This window comes from Lycorma delicatula, chromosome 3 (assembly GCF_047948215.1).
Source record: "Lycorma delicatula isolate Av1 chromosome 3, ASM4794821v1, whole genome shotgun sequence".
In the NCBI taxonomy this organism is placed as follows: Eukaryota; Metazoa; Arthropoda; class Insecta; order Hemiptera; family Fulgoridae; genus Lycorma; species Lycorma delicatula.
In genome coordinates this window covers 53,582,985-53,606,184 of record NC_134457.1, presented here as the reverse complement: position 1 = coordinate 53,606,184, position 23,200 = coordinate 53,582,985, and the positions used below count along the sequence as shown (strand labels likewise).

At 29.9% G+C, this 23,200-nt stretch overlaps 1 protein-coding gene across 1 annotated transcript in view; it reads left to right on the top strand.

Annotated features, from left to right (window-relative positions):
• Positions 1 to 11,054: 11,054 nt before the first annotated feature.
• The window catches only part of Ptp36E (protein tyrosine phosphatase 36E), a 489,476-nt gene continuing 477,330 nt past the window's right edge, over positions 11,055 to 23,200 (top strand). Inside the window, exon 1 of the mRNA XM_075359821.1 lies at positions 11,055 to 11,289. Within this exon, the coding sequence (XP_075215936.1) occupies positions 11,262 to 11,289 (28 nt within the window). The 5' untranslated portion in view covers positions 11,055 to 11,261. The remainder of the gene's footprint in view (positions 11,290 to 23,200) is intronic.

Genomic DNA, 23,200 nt, shown 5'->3' with positions numbered 1-23,200 from the left:
ACTATCAGGAAATGGTTGTTATTTCAATAAACCATTTCCAATGGTTGTTTATTTTCAATAAACCATTTCCAATGGTTGTTATTATCAGAAAATGGGAGGTGCAGAACTAGATGTTACAACAGTCGTAAATCCAACATTTCAAAATCCTACGGCTAGTCGCTTTTGAATCATGCGAGGTACATAACGTACATAGGTACGCACATACGTATATACGTACGTATAGTCACGCCGAAACTAGTCAAAGTGGATTCAGATATGGTCAAAATGGATATTTCCGTTGAAATCTGAAAACCGAAATTTTTCGGGATCACAATATTCTTTACTCTGGACAAGGAAGTAAAAAATTTGCAAAAATATCAAAAGCTATTAATGGTAGTTAATATTGGAAATATTAACTACCAAATGATAGTTATAATTTTGGAAATGGTAATTATTATTTTCTCTTATATTTAAAAATTTATGTGCTGTGATTACTATATGTAGAATATTCTTTTTACAGTCAAAGAGTAAGAATAATTTCTAGATTTAACAGAAAATATTTTTAGCCAATTTTAAAAAAAAAATTTTTACCGATTAAGAAATAAATGTTTTTTTAAGCACCAAAAACTTACGTACCTTCGTATAAGAAACATTCATTTTTTACTTGCGTCAATTTCATGTAAATATAATTTTCAATGAAAATGACATATCTGTATAATTTAGAATATTTCTTCAATATCATTTAAATATTTTCGTGGAAGGACAAATTTTCTTATCGATGTAAGACCAGGTGAGAACTTAATCATTAGACAACCTTAAATGCCTGCTATATCTACAACGTGAAAAATTATTTAAACAAATTAAAATTGTCTGAAAGTTGATCGGTTACCCGTTATTTTATTTTATTAAATACTGCATAACGATGTTTCTTCCTTTATTTCCATCCTTGTTTCTTTTTTTGTAATTCGATTTATTGTCGTTTTTTTAGTTCAATTTCTTTATTTATTATTTTTTTTTGGCAGTCGTATTTTAATTTTTATAATTGTTTTTATTATTTAATACTTTTTAGTGATCATCGAGAAAATTCACGATTCGAAAATTTATGGATATAACGTATTTAACGTACTGAGCCAAAAGAGAAAACCGTAAACATTTCAATTTATTTATATAATTGACGTATATCAATATAAAATTACAGATTTCTCAAGCGATTGAGTTCCTCCTTTCTATCGTGCGAATCCTACAGCAATTTGCTGGGATCCAAACAACTAATGTCTAAACTCTCCGATTGTCTCACGCGACTCGATTGCTACGTAGGCCTGCCCTTGGGAAAAATGTGAGTGCTCAGATCTACGACAGCTCTATCTAGGGTAGTCTCTTGTAGTTTATGAACCGTCACAGCCCAACACAATATTAGTCGCAGCATACGCTGTTCCACTGTCCTGTCCCCTAAAACATCAAATTCGACAACAGCGGGTTCGATCCTCGATTCGATCCCGACAGCATTACCTCTAATCGTACTGTCATCAAATTCTACAAAGACCGTTTGTGGGAGCTTGCCACGCTCAAACTGATCTCGGCGTAGCGCAGCTACTCGATTTTTTTGAATATATCAGTTAATTTTTGTTCTGGTTTGGTTCCATCGTGATTTTGTATTATAGTATGCGTACATACATTCTAAATATATTGCACTCCTTTTTGGGCAGTCGTGAAAAAGAATTCATTTTTAATTGTAATTGTTTACTAAAAATTACAGAAGGATGTTTGAGGTTATGAAGTACGCATAATATATAAACCCAAATATCTGGAGTCTAAAAAATTATAATATACACTTGTTATTAGTTGCAAATATTTTTTTATCAAAACATTTTTATAATATAAAATCTAAAACATGAACATTTGAAAATTTTTGTTGAAGAAGAAAATTAACAATTTTTTTTTTTTAGGTAATTTTTGCTGCTAATGTTATTAGTACATACACAGTTTATGTGTCGAAAGTATAGATTTATTTTTTTATTTTTATTTTTTTTTGTCTTCAGTCATTTGACTGGTTTGATGCAGCTCTCCAAGATTCCCTATCTAGTGCTAGTCGTTTCATTTCAGTATACCCTTTACATCCTACATCCCTAACAATTTGTTTTACATACTCCAAACGTGGCCTGCCTACACAATTTTTCCCTTCTACCTGTCCTTCCAATATTAAAGCAACTATTCCAGGATGCCTTAGTATGTGGCCTATAAGTCTGTCTCTTCTTTTAACTATATTTTTCCAAATGCTTCTTTCTTCATCTATTTGCCGCAATACCTCTTCATTTGTCACTTTATCCACCCATCTGATTTTTAACATTCTCCTATAGCACCACATTTCAAAAGCTTCTAATCTTTTCTTCTCAGATACTCCGATTGTCCAAGTTTCACTTCCATATAAAGCGACACTCCAAACATACACTTTCAAAAATCTTTTCCTGACATTTAAATTCATTTTTGATGTAAACAAATTATATTTCTTACTGAAGGCTCGTTTAGCTTGTGCTATTCGGCATTTTATATCGCTCCTGCTTCGTCCATCTTTAGTAATTCTACTTCCCAAATAACAAAATTCTTCTACCTCCATAATCTTTTCTCCTCCTATTTTCACATTCAGTGGTCCATCTTTGTTATTTCTTCTACTAAATTTCATAACTTTCGTTTTGTTATTGTTTTTTTTTCATGTGGTAGTTCTTGCGTAGGACTTCATCTATGCCGTTCATTGTTTCTTTTATTTTTTTTTACTCTGCTAGAATTACTGTATCATTAGCAAATCGTAGCATCTTTACCTTTTCACTTTGTACTGTTACTCCGAATCTAAATTGTTCTTTAACATCATTAACTGCTAGTTCCATGTAAAGATTAAAAAGTAACGGAGATAGGAAACATCCTTTTCGGACTCCCTTTCTTATTACGGCTTCTTTCTTATGTTCTTCAATTGTTACTGTTGCTGTTTGGTTCCTGTACATGTTAGCGATTGTTCTTCTATCTCTGTATTTGAACCCTAATTTTTTTTAAATGCTGAACATTTTATTCCAGTCTACGTTATCGAATGCCTTTTCTAGGTCTATAAACGCCAAGTATGTTGGTTTGTTTTTCTTTAATCTTCCTTCTACTATTAATCTGAGGCCTAAAATTGCTTCCCTTGTCCCTATACTTTTCCTGAAACCAAATTGGTCTTCTCCTAACACTTCCTCCACTCTCCTCTCAATTCTTCTGTATAGAATTCTAGTTAAGATTTTTGATGCATGACTAGTTAAACTAATTGTTCTGTATTCTTCACATTTATCTGCCCCTGCTTTCTTTGGTATCATTACTATAACACTTTTTTTGAAGTCTGATGGAAATTCCCCTTTTTCATAAATATTACACACCAGTTTGTATAATCTATCAATCGCTTCCTCACCTACACTGCGCAGTAATTCTACAGGTATTCCGTTTATTCCAGAAGCCTTTCTGCTATTTAAATCTTTTAATGCTCTCTTAAATTCAGATCTCAGTATTGTTTCTCCCATTTCATCCTCCTCAACTTCCTCTGTAACACCATTTTCTAATTCATTTCCTCCGTATAACTCTTCAATATATTCCACCCATCTATCGACTTTACCTTTCGTATTATATATTGGTGTACCATCTTTGTTTAACACATTATTAGATTTTAATTTATGTACCCCAAAATTTTCCTTATCTTTCCTGTATGCTCCGTCTATTTTACCAATGTTCATTTCTCTTTCCACTTCTGAACACTTTTCTTTAATCCACTCTTCTTTCGCCAGTTTGCACTTCCTGTTTATAGCATTTCTTAATTGCCGATAGTTCCTTTTACTTTCTTCATCACTAGTATTCTTATATTTTCTACGTTCATCCATCAGCTGCAATATATCGTCTGAAACCCAAGGTTTTCTACCAGTTCTCTTTATTCCGCCTAAGTTTGCTTCTGCTGATTTAAGAATTTCCTTTTTAACATTCTCCCATTCTTCTTCTACATTTTCTTCTACCTTATCTTTTTTACTCAGACCTCTTGCGATGTCCTCCTCAAAAATCTTCTTTACCTCCTCTTCCTCAAGATTCTCTAAATTGCACCGATTCATCTGACACCATTTCTTCAGGTTTTTAAACCCCAATCTACATTTTATGATCACCAAATTATGGTCGCTATCAATGTCTGCTCCAGGGTAAGTTTTGCAGTCAACGAGTTGATTTCTAAATCTTTGCTTAACCATGATATAATCTATCTGATACCTTGCAGTATCGCCTGGCTTTTCCAAGTATATATTCTTCTATTATGATTTTTAAATTGGGTGTTGGCAATTACTAAATTATACTTCGTGTAAAACTCTATAAGTCGGTCCCCTTTCATTCCTTTTGCCCAGCCCGTATTCACGCACTATATTTCCTTCCTTGCCTTTTCCAATGCTTGCATTCCAATCTCCAACTATTATTAAATTTTCATCTCCTTTTACGTGTTTAATTGCTTCATCAATCTCTTCGTATACACCAACTACCTCATCATCATCATGGGCGCTTTTAGGCATATAGACGTTAACAATCGTTGTCGGTTTAGGTTTTGATTTTATCCTTATTACAAATTATAAATTTATAAAATTTAATAATTTTGAGTAAAAACGTTTAAAACTTAATAAATAACTAATTATAATTCATCGCCTGAGTTACTGATCCCGAATCAGCTGTTATTACAAATATTTCATCGTATCTTTTTAACGGCATTCTTCGAACTACTAGCTTCCCGACGAAACAGAAGCGTCGCAGATGAAAATGGTCCCGAAATCGGGTAAGCCGACATACAGACTCAGATCGATCTTCCTGATATGCGGCTAATTGAACCCCAAACACTAAAGAACACCGGTATCCACTGTCTAGAATTGAAATCCGTATAAAACCAACTAACTTTTACTAGGATTTGGACCTTAGAACCTTCGAATTCGAAATTTTATATAATATCTACTTAGAATCTCAGTTGATGAAATGCATTAAAAAAATTGAATTTGTTTTTTTTTTAGAGGAAACCTTTTTTTAAACAGATTGTTTTTTTCCATCTGGTGATTCGGACAAAAGATGTTTTAATAAACCAAGGTTAGAAGAATACAAGGATTGATGTTTTGAAATTCTTATTAACTGAATGACGCTATTGAGACTAACTTTAAAAATTATGAAATGAAATCATGTACCAGACAAAACTAAAGGAAATTTTGATGTAGGTGAGGGTAGGTGTAGGTGATCGAGTGAATAAAAAACAACCTTGTTTGTTTTTTATTCACTCGATCGGAACGAATTTTTTTAATGTTGAGGTTTGCTAACACTCACCTGCATATATAAAAATGCTAGATTTAAACTAAGAGGTCATTCAAATTGAAAGCAAAAAATTGACAGATTGCGGTGGCAACGTCGATTTATTTTAAACTTTTCAAGCGTCATTTGTTTTTAGTAGTTTATGACTACTCATCATGGAACGCTCGCTACACGCCTCAACAACCGTTTACAGATCATAACAATTTGTTACCAAAATATGGAATCGATTTCAGCTACTTATATTTCTGGTGTGGATAATCGACCAAAAAAAGAACAATTTATGGTTTGGTTAAAAAATTAGAAAAGAATTTTTCTCTCTTGATGTTTATGTACCAATTCACAAAAGAAATTCAAGGATTCAAGAGAATATTGTTGATGTAAGCAGAAGTGTTTGTAAAAATCAAAATTTATAGATTTTACAAGTTTCACAAGGATTGGGCATTTCTTCACAACAACATGGCAAATTTTGCGTAAAGATCTTGTTTACATCCGTATAAAATTCAACTAACTCAAGAATTAAAAACGGGACTACTCTTTGCCTCGACGGTTTGCTGATTGGATCTTAGAGCATCTCGAAATGGGTCTAAATTTTCATCAAAGAATTATCTTTTCGGTAGAGACTCAATTTTGGATTGATTGCTTTACAAACAAGCACAATTTGGGATGATTTCAATCCAAAAATGATTCGGCAGCGACAGTTACATCCAAAAAAAATCACTCTTTGGTGTGAATTATGGTCTGGTGGCATCATTGGGCCTTTTTTTCGAAACTGAGCAAGGAGATTCTGTAAAGGTAATGGTAAAAGCTAGCGAGCTACGATTCTTGATTTTTTGTTTGCAAATTTGAAAAATTTTGATTTGATTGAGATGTGATTTCAACAGGATGATGCCACATGCCACAAAGCTGCTCAAACAATTCAATAATTCCGACAAAAGTTTGGTGATTCGATAATTTCACGAAATAGTAATGTCAATTGACCGCCAAGATCGTGTAATTTGGTTCCCTAGACTTTTTTCTCTGAGGTTATGTTTATTCACAAGTTTATGGCAGCAAACTATGAACAATTGGTAACCTGAAAGCAAATATTTGACGTTATTAGCGGAATTAAAACTGATTTGTGCAGAATTTTGTTGGTAGACTTGGCTATGTCAAGCAAAGCCGTGGAGGCTATCATAAAGTTGATAAATAGGTAAGTAATGAATGGATAACTTGCGTATTGAAAAAAAAATTTCATTAAAAATAAAAAAGATGACTGCCAAAAAATAACATTGCTCTTTAATAAAAGATAATTACTAGTACAGGCTAACTAAAGAGCGTGCGGGCGCAAAGTTTTGTATATTATATATTTTTTTAAATTTATTTAAATATATATGTCGCAGGGAAATGATGAAAGCGGAGATTTGATCAAATCCCTAAGGTAGATGATCAACTCACGGAAGACGTTAAAATTACAAATCTGTGGGTAATTTTCCTAAAGAAAGTAAGTGATTTTGAACAAGCGGCATGATAAAGAGCCTCGTTAATCAGACGAGTGAAACCTCGTTAATCGAGGTTAGCGAGCGAAGCGAGCGTAGGTTATGTTTGATTAGATTATGTTGATTCCGTGTAATGACGTATCGCGCACTATATCAATATAACCTAACCAAACATAACCTACGCTCGCTAACTTCGTCTAATTATCGTTAAATATACAAATTATACATATATTTTACCTATTTAGGTGGCCAGTAGACAACTTCATTGTATCCTGACTTGTATATAATTTTAACATCTTCCGTGAATTGATCATCTACCTTAGGGATTTGATCAAATCTCCGTTTTTATCATCTCCCTGCGACGTATATATATATATAGCCTATGACACTCCTGGTAACGTAAGGATTCCAACGCGGGTTCGTAATCTAAATAGGTTCAGCCGTTGAGCCCTGCTACGGTAAAAATACATACATACACCCCAAATACGAGGTTTGTTCAGAAAGTAACTTACTTTTTGAAATAAAAAACTAACCAAATAAAAAAAAAAGAAATTTTTAAAAAATACATTTGAAAAGGACAATCTTAAATTATTTTTCTATTTAGTCGCCATTTAAATTGAGGTACTTATCATAACGATGCACACGCTTTTCAATTCCTTCTCTGTAGAAATCTGCCGCCTTAGATTTTTGGCACAAAACTTGTGATAGCCAAGCTTCCCGGATACAATTTCATGCAGTAAACTTCGTGAAATGAAGCGAGAGTTCCGTAATCGTAACGCGGCGATTTTCACGAATTTTATCGTTGATTTTCATCGTCAGTTCATCAGTTACAAAACAACCACTGCGGTTATCATCGTGAACATTAGTGCGGCAATTTTTAAACTGAATGCACCACTGCCTCACTCCACCTTCACTTATTTTCCTTCTCCCTACACCTTACAAAGTCGCCGATGAATTTCAGTCGGTTTGAGTTTTTTGACAGTAAAACCCTAATCTCAGAACGCAGCTCACAACTCGCGGGATTTTCTATTGAACCCCGCATTTTAATAATTCACAACGAACAAAGTAGAAAAATCACAATCCACACGCTACGACAGGTTGATGCGTACCGAGTGGAGAAACGTTTTGACGCCAAGATGAAGGTTCTATCCTTACCCATCTCCACGCTAAGCACAAACGTAAGTTACTTGCTGGCCGCTCTCATATATTACATTCCTTTTTGGGCAGTCATTTAAAAAAAACAGATATATCAACCAGTATTTTTTATGTATTAATCAGCTAGAATTATACTGTATATTTATTATTTGTTTCACCACATTTTATAATTCAAACGATATTTTTTGTTCTGTTTAATTAAACATCACTCGAATTAGGTGCAATTGAAAAACATTTGCGAAAGAAATTTTAAAATCAAATTAGCAAAAGTAATTTATTTTTTAAATCGATGGTTTTTTAAAAGCGATTAGTAGATAACAGAATGAAAAATTAAAAAAAAAAAAATTTCGGTACCTGTAATCAATGCTTTTACAGTATAGAAAGAATAAATAAAACTATTTGTTAAAATATAGTTATATATAAAATAACAAATATGAAAAATTGGAATTTGTACATCAGCCGCCATTTTGAATGGTTATCATATTGAAAAACTAATGAAAATCAAAGCATATGATCATTCAGAATTACTGTATATCGAGAATATTGACGAAATATTTCTCTTGATAAAAACACACATCGTGACGTGAGCGTTAGAAAATTTCTTTGCTAAAGAAAAAAAATTTCTTTGCTTTTCTTATTCAGGAAAAAAATTTGATATCAAATGACTTTTGCTTATATTACTCGTTATGGGTATTATGTAACGGATATTCCTTGAATAAATAAGGTTCAAAAGGGTTTCTATCAGAAATAAAAATAGAGGATAAATAATAACTATATAGTTGTCTACAGAAAAAAAATTTACATCATCGCTTTACAAATAGTTTATTATTTTATTAAAATAAGTATAATAACAATTTTGTTATATTAACTTGTAAATTGATGTTGATTTTTACTGTGCATGCTCCTGGCATTTGGCAACCGGCAATTGTAACCTACCTGTTGCGTTGACATTGATTAGTTTTCCTTTTAATGTCTTCAGCTAGGGTTAGTAATGTTTTCTAATGACTTACTCTTCATTTATTAGATATATTACTATTCGAATTAAAAGAAATATTTAGTCCGATCTATATTTATAGAATCTACCGCTAATTTAATTTATGATGTCATTAATGCAGCATAATAACATCAGATTTAAAACTTCACTTTTTTTTTTTAATTTCTGTAAAAAGAATATTTTTTTTGTCTTGGAACATGGTTAGTTTAGTTATCGATACAATGTTCATAGATTTACGAAGTTAATTAAAAAATTACATAAGAGAAAATGATTAGCTCGCGCCTTGTATTACGAGTCCACAATAGAAGTTATGTTAATTATATGTTATCTAAGTATCGTTACGTTATTTTAAATTTCCCAGCAGCTAATCGTGTAGTTCTTAAAAAGATTTTTTTTTCTCAAATATCACTCTATCCCCTTCGTAATTATTTATTAAAAGATCTTATTTTACTTTTAAATTATTTTCATATTCAGATAATCAAAACAATCATCCATTTTTTTTTTAATTTTAAAAAACAAGAATTCATTAAAAGTTACAAAACTCGAAAAACAGTCGGTCATAAACATCCTAACTGAGAAAACACGAGGAAAAATTTTTGTTATTAGGTGGTTTGTAAGTATTTGATTTTGTTTGAATTTTCCATACGTATGAAGCGGAGTTAAGATAAGAAAGTTCTTTTTTTTATTTGGTTTTTCTGGGCGAAAAACACTTTGGCGTTATCATCACCCGGACACGATGTATGTGTTTTAAAAACTAAGCCAAAAAAACTCACAATTAAAAATTAAAAAAAATAAAAAACGGCCCAGAAAACGAAACATGAAACATAAACAAAAACAAAAACAATAGAATAAAAAAGTTAAAACAAAATGAAAACTTAAAGTAGAAATTAAAAAAAATAATTAAAATATTAAAATAAAAACAAAATAAAAAAACTTAAACTAAACGTTAAAACACAACCATACAACTTTTCAAAAAAAAAAAAAAATAAATAAAAAATATGTAAAATATTAGCACCCTGAAGAAATAAAAACACCTGGTCTAAAACTTCTTTATTATTGCCCAGGATTTGATGAAAAGAAAGTGCTAAACAAACATACTTTTCTATAGAGTTTTTGAAGAGGTATTCATGGAATAAGATAAAATTGCATAGATTATCAGAAAAGTGAAAGAATAATACAATAATATGCTCTGCAATAATACAGTAATATAATTATTACAATATGAAGGTAGTCACTCGACTTATACATGAATTCGATAGAATTACTACGTTATGAAACATTCCGTGTTACGCGTAATTTATTGATAACATTTTGTATTATAAAATATTGTATAAGTTTTAAAAATAAATAGCGTAGAAATTTGGTCATTAGTAAAAAAAGAATAAAAATTAATGGATCGCTAGGTCAGGAAGTGGTGTTAATTAGAAACTATCTGCAAAATGGTGGTCGGAAGACAGAATCTGGAGCTAATGTTAAAAAATAATTTTTTAAACAAATTTATGTTTTATAAGGCGCTGCTACGATACACTGTGGTCTCTACACAAACGAAGGAATGAAACAAAGCTTAAGTTTTATATTGCACACAGAAACGATGAAAAACTTAATAAATTTTATACTTCAGTTACTGTACGTTTCTGCATTAGTTAGCAATTTATAGTAAAAATGAATTTTCTTTGCGACTAGTAACATGGCAATTTATTTTGTTGTGGATTATACATTAACTGTTTTTAAATTTGTCTGTACATTATTTTACGTTAAATAGATCTACGCATGTTGTTAATGTAATAAAATTAATCGAAGGAATGTAAAGGAGGTGCAATTTCCCGAACTCCCACATTACTGTCGTTATTTTAGCAAACCGTTAAATTTCGGCGATAAAAACAAGTCGGTGATATTGAATCGATGAGTTGTTTTTAAAATCTTGTTTATTTATCAATAATTTACTCATGGCATACGTTGAAGAAGATTTGTTTATCGTTTTCAGAAAGGCTATATTTTAAATGTTTATTTGCGTAATTACCGGTAAGATTGTTTTTGGGAAATTATTTAGCGTTACGTTGGTAGCACTGTGAGGCGGGCGGATCTGGCGACGGCGACTAGCAGTCAGCAAAACAGTAGTCAGTGAGTGTGGCGCTGCCGTTGTTGTGTGGTGTAAGGTAAAATCCGGCAACCTGTCTGCGCGTACAAGCACTACGGCGGGGGCGGCCAGCCTCCGAAAGCACCGCTCCCGCTCGTCTTCAAGGCCCCAAGATGAAAAACCGAAGAAGAAGAAAACAACAAGCGTGTCTCTTGTTTCAATACCGAACGCAATCAAGTTGTCAATGCTTAACAGCGGCCTCATATCATTCGGTAATTAACATAACGTTTTTCATTATCTATTTATTTCTTTATCGTTTAATAAATAATTAGATTATGGCATTCGCAAAGTATAATTATTTAGAGCAATATACTTGTATCGAGCTTAAAAATGTATGATAATAACAAATTGCGATACTGTCTGCTTGTAGTTTTTTGAAAAGTAGTTTAAATAGAATCGTATACTAAACTACTTTGTGTAGTATTAAGCTGCATTTATTGCATTCAGGTTTCGTGAGTTTAGACAGTATTTTCTTAATAAGTGAAATCTCGATCAGATAAAATTTAGTACACGATGTAGTAAACGATGGAATACTGAATCGGTTACTTTGTCCGAAAACCAAATTGCTTTATCCCGTTTAAAGACATTATTGATTAAAAGATAACATTGATTCTATTTTTTCTTAAAACTGCAAAATATATCATTAGATCAATTTATAATAATTAATGTAAATTCTTGTTCATTGTAAATACTATACTTAATATGATTACCGCTGGATATATTTGTTTTATTTTTAATGAGATAATGATAGCTTAAATGTTTCTATAAATCTTTTATCCGTTACGTTTGTCTGTCCATTGTTTAAACAGATAGCAAAGGTTCAGTTAAAAGTGATGCTAGACGTCTTTGCCATACCATCTGTCTGCTTTCTGTTTATTTTTTAACTTCTTTTTTCGAATTGTTTGTCTGCGTTCTATAATTAACCTCGAACAAGCTTTCTGCTGTACGATGTGTAGTCGTTCAGCTGAACGTTACGTTTACTGAAATCAACGTTAATAGAAGACCAAATGACGTTTTTGTTTGTCTAGCCATAATGTTTCTTCAACTCTCCAGTAAGGTATAATTAGAAATTTGTCATAACGATAAAGGATCGAAAGGTTTTCAAGTGAGTGACCAAATGAGGCATTATTTCTCCCTTTAAATAAATATTTCTTGCCTAAATAAATAGTGCAGGTTGTAATTTTTATGGCTATTTGTTTTTTTTTTTATGTTTCTCTGATATTTGTACAGATTCAAATGGAAAAAAATAGTTCTTATTTAATTTTTAAATTTAGAATTGTATTAGTTGATCGTAATAATTCTTATTTTAAATCTTATCTAAATGTAATATTTAAACAATTACTTTTATAATTCGGTTAACAAAAAGTTGGCTTAATGAGTTTTAATTAAGTTTATGTAAGGAATAAAACATCGTTTACTCGTTATAAACTTCCATGTTGTATTATCTAATATACTTAGTAAATATATTTTAATTTAGATAAAACATTTAATTTAATATTAAAGAACTCATAATTTGAATAACATTTTTGTTACTTAAGCATTAATATTGATGATAGTGATTCGTTTGCTTCCGTAATTATATGTACAAGTGAATTATCTTGTAATGTTTTTATACGTTATTGCATGATCAGTTACGGCGAAGTCAACAGTACGGAGTATTTCTATGAAACTGTTGTCCTTAGTTTACTGTCGCCGTGGGAATATGTTAACTGATGAATCCAAATAGAACTTCATTATACCGATGCTATTTATTTCGCCAAATTAAATGTCTTTTTAACGGTATATCTAAGTATCATACTTTAGTACCAAAATTTTACCTGCGCGTGACTCTTTAATATCGAAACTGAAATATAAAATCTAATTGGATAATGCGGTTTTGGTTTCGGTAGAATCTGTTATTGTGCTGAGGTTTTGTCGGGAAGAATTTTCAGGGGTTCGTTTTTACGTTTCAGATCTGCCTATATCCATTGTAACGCCAGTATTTGGAGAGAGCCACTGAATCGCTAATTTAATATCTCTTTCATGGTCGTCCTAATCGGCTTCCGCCTGCCGTTAATCAACCAGTAATATAAACAAATGTCAGTAAGCAATTCAGTTGCACACATAACTTTCGAAAACAACGTACAATGCACTTTAAGGAAAAAACTAATGGTCATTAACACATAAGTATTACATGTATGTAATACACGGCCAAATTTTTAAAGAATTGTTTTCTACTTTAGGTTTGTTTTTTATTTTTAATTCCCTGCGTTAATTTCGGTTTTCAAAAATATTACTTAACGCATTTATCATTATTATTTGTTTAAGTTTAATTAACCAAACCGAAACTAATGTTGTTCTTCTCACTGACGAAGTGGATACCGTAAAATTTGTTACTACTCCTTAAGTTTTACTTACAAATTTTATAATAAAATTTTTAATTTTAAGTTTTTTTAATTTTAATAATATAGGTTTGCGATTGCGTGCATCCGGGTTTTTTGTTCTTTTAATTCTGTCTTTAGTTATTTTCAATAACTGTATTTCTTATCTGTTTCTATGAAATCAGGATTGTTATGGTTATGATATAAACTGAAGATTTCTGTAGATTACTTATCTTTTTCATTTTTAGTTACTTTATCATGTTTTAGAAAAAAAAAATAGAGTATATGATTTCGATTTACAACATCGGTTAATATTTATTAAAGTTTTCAGCTGAAATTCATTTCGAGTGAATTAATAAATAGTATAATATAATCAGTATTGTAATTAAAATAATAACTTTTCATTCATAAGACTTACTGTAATGCTTTTAATGTAAAAAAAAAAAAAATTATGTTTATTACACACTTAAATATGCAGTAAACATATAAATTATATTAATATCCTAGATGAATGTTGCACCGTATTACATTTATTACTGAGTAAATTATTAACATTTATTGCTGTGTTTTAAATATAATTTGCTACAGTATGATTTATTGCGATGCTATACTTACGATCTGATTTGCTTTGTTACAAAATTCATTACTCAATATTAAGTCTTAATTATTATTGTTTACTTAGTTAATTAGCAACGCCTTAATTCTTGGTATTCAATTACGTTCTGAATAAATTTTTTCCATATTAAGAATCCATCGGCGTATTCAGAACAAATTTAAAACGAAATGTCTGGAGTTTTAATATCTAAATTTAAAGAAAAAACGTTGTAACTTGCTTATATTTTGAATATTGTATTCTGGTATTAAAATGCTTTAAATCTATACCGCAATCAGAAAGATTTGTGGAAACCTGGAAGATAGAGAAGATTTTAATGCCGATTATGTTTTTCATAGGTAAAAAAGTTTATAGTTTGCTCATTTAAACGTTGTGATCATTTTAAAACAAAATTCATTTGCTATCGTGTAATTATTTTATTTTGGTTTGAATTAAATAAATTATTAAACGTCATTCTATCTATGTATGAAAAGTGAAATGATTTTCTTTATATTTGATTTTTAACCTTTTTATATTTCGTTTGATGGTAGGTATTAGCCTATCAACCATAACCATAACGATCTCGTAGCTTTGAAAATACTTCAAAGTTACGTGATCATCAAGATATTTTATATATTAAAAATATAAGCTTCAATTATATATTGCTTATAATTGTATATTGCATATTAAAATATTGCTTATAATTATAGATATAAATTAACTAAACCAACGCTTGCTTCGCTCGCTAACCTAACTAGTTAACAGTAATGTTTTGATTTTTTAAGTAATAAATAATTACTGAATTTATTATTTAAATACTCAAAACATTACAGTAGGCAAAGTTAGCGAACGAAGCGAGCGTAGGTTAAGTTTGGTTAAATTAAATTTATAAAATAAATAAATATAAATGATTATAAAAATGGTAATATCGGGTGATATTAACAATAACCCAAAAGTTTGCAATTTATTAGTCGACGGGCTAATAATACGTAAGTACTCGTTTGATTTATCTTAGAATGATTTAAATTACAGATAAAAGTATTCCGATTATAATTTTAATAACCGGTTCCGATTATTATACTCGCTCACCTAAACCGATTAGAACCAAAATATTACACAGGAAAGGTGATTGATGAATCGATTTATTGGTTTTAGACTCTTTTACGAATAACATTTGAAGTATTTTTTAAGTAATTTTTCTGATGAAGTTAATAGTAATAGTAAAGCGCTAATAGTCTAGTGTAATTTTGAAATTTGATTTTGTCTTAGTAGTTTTAATTAAAACAATTTTAAATACATATAGAACAGTTCGAACTACTGATTTTTTTTGTACTATTTCAGATAATAAGATTATTTTATGTTAAAATTTGAATAATATTTATTTCTTATTTTTATAAATACGAAAGTTTGTGGCAAATTCTGTCTGTCCGTTTGCAACAGCATAACGCGATAACCAACCGATTGATTGCTTTCAAATTTTCAGGACATATTTGGATTATCCCAGGAAAGATTTGAAGCCGTAGATCGAGGCCCTAACCCCCGTTGGGGGTGAAGTTTTCCCCGTTAAATGTCTGTGTTCTTTAGTTTCTACTATTCTGTCTTTTGTAATTTAGTTTCTTTTTCAGGTATTTAAAGTCTGTATAGTTTAATTGTTATTTATTAGTATTATTCTCACAACCATGAGGATAATGAACAAAGCAGCGGTGCAGGGAGCTCTCGGCTAGATAGGAAGGGCTCGCCTTGGTTGGTTAGTTTATTATAATTACATTTATCAAAAAATGTTTGCGTTGAAACGGTTTAACTTCTTATATTGATAAAAAAAATGAATTATAGAATTTTCTTCTAAAATTAAATTTATTTATCCATTAATTTTATTTTTAAATTTAGATTTCACATCGCCTAATATTTGTTAAATTATCATTTTACAAATAATTTTTATTTTTAAAAAAAATATTTGTGACGTTATATTATTATTCATTTGAAAGTTCTGTTTAAAATTCAGTTTATTCGGTTTGTTTTACCTTGACACGCTAAAATTAGGATTATTATTCGCAAGCCAGGCCTAACGAAAGAAGGTACAGTTATATTCATGCAGTAGGTTTTTAATAGTTTTCAAATATTCAAACAGACAAACTATTTAAATTTCTTATTTATTTATTTTTTAATATTTAATTAAATAACGTCTGCTAAGTATGACCGGTAATGATAAAAAAATAAAAAACTAATTATAAGTCGAGCCAGATTAAAATTAAGTTAAGCGTATGGCTGTTTTCTTTTAAATGTTTCTAGGTGAAAAAAATTATAATTATCTTTATTAAACATATTAATTTGTTAATAGGCCTGTTATGTCTTTATTAATGCCTAATTTATACTTGAGTAGGACAGTTTTGTTTCAAAATTTATTAAAAAAAAATCTAAAAATAAAATAATTGCACATATTACTATTTACATCACAAAAGTGTTAAATAAACAAAAACTTTTAACATAAATATTAAGCCCTAAGTGAGGTAAAAAATCAGTTTGGAGAAAATTTTAGAAGCTTGTTAGTAGTAAGAATTGCAGTTTGTAAGTCTTATGATGCATTTTTCATAACTATTAAATACGTTTTAAGATATGTGTGCGGTAAAAAACATTTTAAAAATAAATTATATATTATTCTGTGCCTTCTTTAATAAGAAATTTATGAATTAGTTTACATTACGAAGTTATTTTTTGACGATTTTAGTTAACCATTTTGTTTACTTTACAGAACGTTAAAGTGACGTTATGTTATTCTTGATTAATTACTTTGAAACATTTTCACTGAACATTTGACGTTTAACAACACAGCCTGACGTACTATGAATAAAAGTGTTTGTTCAGCGTGGAATGCATTATGTTCTAGTAACATAATTGAACGCGGCGCTAAATGCAAAAACGTTTGATGTTATTGCTGATACGACCTGGATTCTTTGTGGAAAACATTTTTTTTTAATAAAAAAAAAATGGAAGCTATTATTCTAAAATCAGTTACTGTTAAAATTATTAATGTAAAATAATACCGTATTAATCAAAGTAAAATCAAAACCATTGTAGTTGCCACAGAAAGGTTGGTGTATTAGCTCTTTTTGAAAGCTTTTTCCCTTTGACTTACCATTAATTTTCAATAAATTTTCATTGTTGCGGGAAACATTCTTTAACCCAGTAATATTTTATCTTCTAGTTTTAAATTTCTTTGTTTATGAGCCGTGAACCTTTCAGCTGAATGTCTGTTTCATCCTCATCGTCCGCTATTTATAGAGACTAACTCTTTTTGAATAAATTATTTCTTAAAAATCCATTTTAAAATAGAAATTATTTATATTTTTTTTTGTTTATTGGAAATATATATAAAAAAATTTAAACATTGAAAAAAAAATCTAAAAAAATTAACATCAATGCAAACGTTTGTGGCGACAGATGTATGGTTATGTGTGTTTGATAAAGTATTAAACCAAAATTATGAGTCATACATTTCATGTATCACGTCAACACGCATATAAGAAATGTCTGCACATTTTATGTCGATGTGTTATACTTCAATAAAAATAAGTAAGTAAAAAACACAACAGTCTGAATAATGAAGAAAAAAACAATTACTTTAGCTGTTATAATTTTTTTGCCAAGAAATTTAAAGAATACTTGGTACATAATTATATATATATATATAAAAGATAACGAAATTTAAGTCTATTCTTTTTCCATTAGTTTAAACTTGTTTAATAAAATAGCAACAAAAAATTCATTTGTAATTTGTTTATAGTTAAAGAAATGTTTTTTGTGTATGCAGTTTTCGGTTTCAGTAACTTTCACAAAAAAAGTCTGTAAAATAATATGAAATTTTATCTTTGTGCTCAAAAAATTTCTAATTGTTTAATGATTATTTAAGCGATAGTAGGCCTTTAAAAAATCCCCATTTGTACAGAAATTATTTGTTTAACTGATACACCGTTGATCCAAATAAGTCCAAGACCAAGTTGATCCAAATAATTGAACAAGAATAATGAGCTTAAATATCGAACAGGAAATTTTTTTTTAATTTCATTCTTGTGTTTTTCACATGGTTATTAATTCAAATTATAATTTAGAACTAGTCAAGCAAGCATAATTTTCTGAACTTTTGCTTAGGTATTTTTTATTTATTATATTAAAAAAAAAAACCATTGCATTTTATGGTTAATGGTAATGATATAAAACTGCGTAGGTTAACAGAAATAGAAAAATACTTTGTAGTGTAGAATATGAATATTCTCGATTTTTTACCGTCATAGACCGAATTATTAATTTTTAAACCCATCGGTAAAACTATAGAAATTTGTTTGTTAGAAAACAAATATTATACGTCTTTCTGCATATTTATGCAGACAGACGTTTGTTTGATGAAATGTGGCAATAGTTGAATTACTTTTCAACTAGGTTGGTTCGATGGTTTGCCGATCAGATGGATGAATTGTTTGCTAATCTTGTAGCAATTCTGTACGCGGCTTAAGCAATATGCAGGAGTAATGTACATAATGCAGATCACGAATAATGTACGTAATTTATTATTATTAATATAAAACGTTTTTAAAAATGATTCATTGTCATAATTTTTTGAAGAAAACTTTCTGTTGTGACATAAAACAAGTTAATACTATCTTCATAATTATAAAAACACATTACGAACAATGACGATAACTCATCAATTCAGCATGGGTCAGTAAACTGGCGCAAATACATTTAGAGATAAAAGTGAAAACGTCTTTTTTTTAAAAATGTAAGTTCTAAAAATATCAAGGTAAGGCGTTTAAAAATCACTTTGTCAATCATGGGGTGCAGCACTCTCCTGGACAGAACATAGTAGACTATTTTTATTATTTTTATTTCCTTGCACGAAGTAAAGGAAGTATTGTAATTGCGAAAAATTTCAGTTTTCAGATTTCAACGGAAATATCCATTTTGACCAACCCTGAATCCATTTTGACTAGTTTTGGTGTGACGTCTGTACGTACGTGTGTACGTATGTATCCCGCGTACCTCAAAAACGATTAGCCGTAGGGTGTTGAAATTTTGAATTTACGACTGTTGTAACAACTAGATTGTTGTAACAACCCCTCCCTTTTTGGTTGCAATCGACTGGACCAACAGTGTCCAAAAAGCCGAAATCCAAAAAAAAAAAAAAAAATGGATTTTAGACTTTTCTTAACTGCAGTAATAAGCTCTCATTGAGAGGTTTTAAGCGATATATCGTAAGTGGTACTTATTTTCATTAGATCTAGAAGTTATACTTAAATAAAATTTGAATTAATGAAATATTTGGATCTTACAAGGAGAAGGCACACCGGTTCAATCCGCCTTCATCGCCTTTTTTTTAACTTTTTTTTAATTTAAATATATTACTTTATTAATAGTTATTAACCACCTCTGATTGTAAAAAAAAAAAATACCATAAATAACGTTCAATAATAACAAAAAAAGTTATTAATGAAATAAAATTTTATGTTCTTTTTATTTAAAAAAAATGTGTATATGTAATTTAGTAGGTGTACAAGGAAGTCATACGGTGTTCACATCGGATTTTTTATTAAAATGATATGCAGTTGTATGGAATATATAAACTTACAAACATAATTACACGTAGATTAATAAACCGTATGCTGAAATATTAATTATTCATTAAAAAATTAATCTTATTTGATTAAGAATACTTTGATGTTTATACAATTTTAGTTTCATCAAATAGATTAAAAAATAAAAGTTGATTGAAATCTTCAAGCGTAGTTTTCTTTGATGTAGACAAATTGAAATCTCTTAAAATGAATTTGTCTAAAGAATATATAAATGTATAACTCGATAAGCTGAAATTTTACTCTTGATAAGTTAAATAAACGAAATGTAAGTTTTTTCAACATCATGTTTTTTTTAAATCCCATTTTCGTGCGGAGCAGTAAAAAAATAAACTATACGATCGCTTAAAATGTCGATCGTATAAAAGTAGAATATTTAAGAATCGCACAACTTTCTCTTTATATTTTACAGTCAAACCATTCAGTTCATTAAACCTTATTTATAAATCCTAAATTTAAAAAAAAGCAGATTGAACAATCTACATTGACCTCTAAGAGGAGTTTTAGGTATACAGTAGGGCTTCTCTTAAACAACCTAATTGGGGATGTTGCCGGCTCAGACAACGGAATCCGCGGATAACAGAGACATTAAGTTCGTTCTTGAATTCGGCAACAAACCATATTAATATTGAACCGGTTGTAGAATAAGCCACAAATTAAAAACGATTATAATATTATTTATTGTTTTATTTTACTGTGTTTATTTAGTAAAATCAATAGTCACCAATCACTCTCGAATTGACTCGCATAAGCTTAGTTTTATCTTTTAACGAAAACGTCTGTCCTTCTTTTATCTTAACTAAGGCTTTATCTTAACCATAACAGCGCAATCACGCCAGTTTCATACTACGGTTAAGTCGAGGAAAGGAGCATCGCTTCGTTGCTCTAAATAATGGAGCACTTTTGTGAGAAATACAGTTCGTTTGTTGCGTATAATTTTTTCATTTTCATTATTCGGTTGGTCTTTGTCACTGGAGGTTTCATTAACCTCTTCTGTCACAACGTTTATGATTTCGTCATAATCATAGATTTTAAATATTGGCTCCCGTGAATCCGAATCTAACCGGTCTTGCATTCCACTTCCCTTTACATTTTCACATCCCGATATATTTTGTAAAAAAGCACAAAACTCCTCATTCGATGGCATAGTACATAAAATTTTCTGATTGTTAACCTTTCGAATTTATGGCCTTATTTATGGCAATGATTTATTGTTTGTTGCTTGATTGATCGATTGAATTCCATAATTCTGCCTACATGTAAATCGCATGTTTTATGGTCAATGCCTTTAAATGCTGGTGTAAATTGAAGCTTTAATGCTAGTATATGAGATATCTTTCGTTTTAAAATTTTTTTTTTTTTTTTTTTTTTATTGTTGCTACGATGTCTTATCCAAAGGTTGACAAATGAGTGACGATATCTTAATGTTGCCCGAAATTAGAACATCTTCAGATGGATGGCTGGGCGCATTGTCCAAATAAATACTCAATACTAGTTACTGCGCAATAGCAATTACGTACAACGAATAATCCTCAGTTATAGACTATAATAAAATTCGTTCATGGACTAAACGGCATCTCGATTCTTTTTTTTTTTAGTTTTATTGCACTTCAGACTTTTTGTACCCGAGGTTAATTATGGATTTGTAGCACAGTGAAAGGTGCCATGCCTGAGCAGGATTCGAACTCACAATCACCGGATGAAAGACCGAGACGCTACTCGACCACGGCGGCCGGTTAACTCGTTTAAGAAAGGCTCGGTTAAGGAAGGTTGTACATTTGTATGTGTTTACTCTAAACTTGTTTCTTAGTGAATGAATAGGCAGGAGTTACAAAAAAATATTCCTTTCAATTTTTCGCTTAACTCTTTTGTTTAAAGTTGTAAGAAATGTAGGGGAAAATTTTATTCCAAAATAAAATACTTAAGATGTTATCAAATAAAAGATTATTTGACGAAATATTATTTACAGGAATATTAATGATTTAAATATTATCTGGTCGCCATTTTGAATTTTAAAAACAAATCACAATATTTTTTTTTTCTTAAGAATGACACTTTAAATTCGAGTACCTAATTTTATTAAAAATATCTCAATTTGTTTTTAAAATATGAATTTCTACTAAGCAGAAAAAATTTGATGTGGACAACATATGACTTCCTTGCACGCCTATTAGGTTACATATACACATTTTTTGCTACACTTCATTTAAACTTATTTCATTTGAAAGTGAGAAACGATCCAGTGGTTCAATAAATAAATTCCAATTCTTTAATAAAGTGGACAGTTACACAATTGCATTGCGGTGGACACCACATTGCATCACATATTTTTGTGGTGTCAGGATCAGCATTTTATATTAATTTTGTATCACGTCGCTCAAGTAGTTATGTGGTGTAAGTGAGAACGTTTCGGGTCCGTAACCGTGGTCACATCGATTCGAATCTGAATTTATATACATATATATATATATTTAATTTACATATATTGATTTATTAATAATTATTAACCTTTATTAATAATTATAACCGTAGTAAAAATGTATGAATTAAAATGAAAATTACATAAAATTTTATTTCACTAATAACTTCTGATTTTTTTCATATTTCTTTTTTTTTTATTACTCGTTTTATAAATTAAAATTAAAAAATTGTAATTCCTTTTTTTACAGTCAGAAGGTAATAATTATTAATAATTCAATATATTTAAATTAAAAAAAAGGTAAAAAAAAAAGAAAATGAAGTCTGATTCGAACCGATGCGCCTCCCTTTGTAAGATTCAAATATTTCATTAATTACAGTATCATTTGGCTATAACTCTGGAACCAATGAACATAAGTACCATTTTTGATATATTGTTGAAAAGCTCTCAATGAGGGCTTATTTCTGCAGTTAAGAAAAGGTTCAAAATCCAAATGTTTTGGATTTCGGACACTTTTGGTCCAGTCGATTGCACTCAAAAGGGGAGGTGCACAACTAGATGTTACAACAGTACTACATTAAAATTTCAACATCCAACGGCTAATCGTTTTTGAGTCATTCAAGATACATATGTACGGACGGACGTCATGTAGAAACTAGTCAAAATGGATTCAGGGATACTCTAAGTGGATATTTCCATTTACATCTGAAAAGAGACATTTTTAGCGATTACTTCCTTCACTTCCTACAAGGAAGCAAAAATTAAATGTTTTCATAAATATCTTTGTGGAGTGTTTTAGTTATTTTTGCATGAACAAACACTTCTCAAATTTAAATAGTCCGTATATTTTTGTTTTATACATTTATAGAAGCATCAGTAAAAATTATTATTTCTTTTTTAATTTTTAAATTATTCGCTATCACATGATTCTAAAGATGCCGACTTAAGGTTGGTAGTATCCTATTTGGATGCAGGTTTTTTGTTGAAATATTTTTAATGAAATACTTCATATATAATTTGGTACATGTACTTTTGAATGCATTCATTTAACGATCTAGCTCAAAATGATTTGAGTAAAAAACAAACCAGGTTTTCCTTAAATATTGTTTCTGAAATTTCATTTGCTTT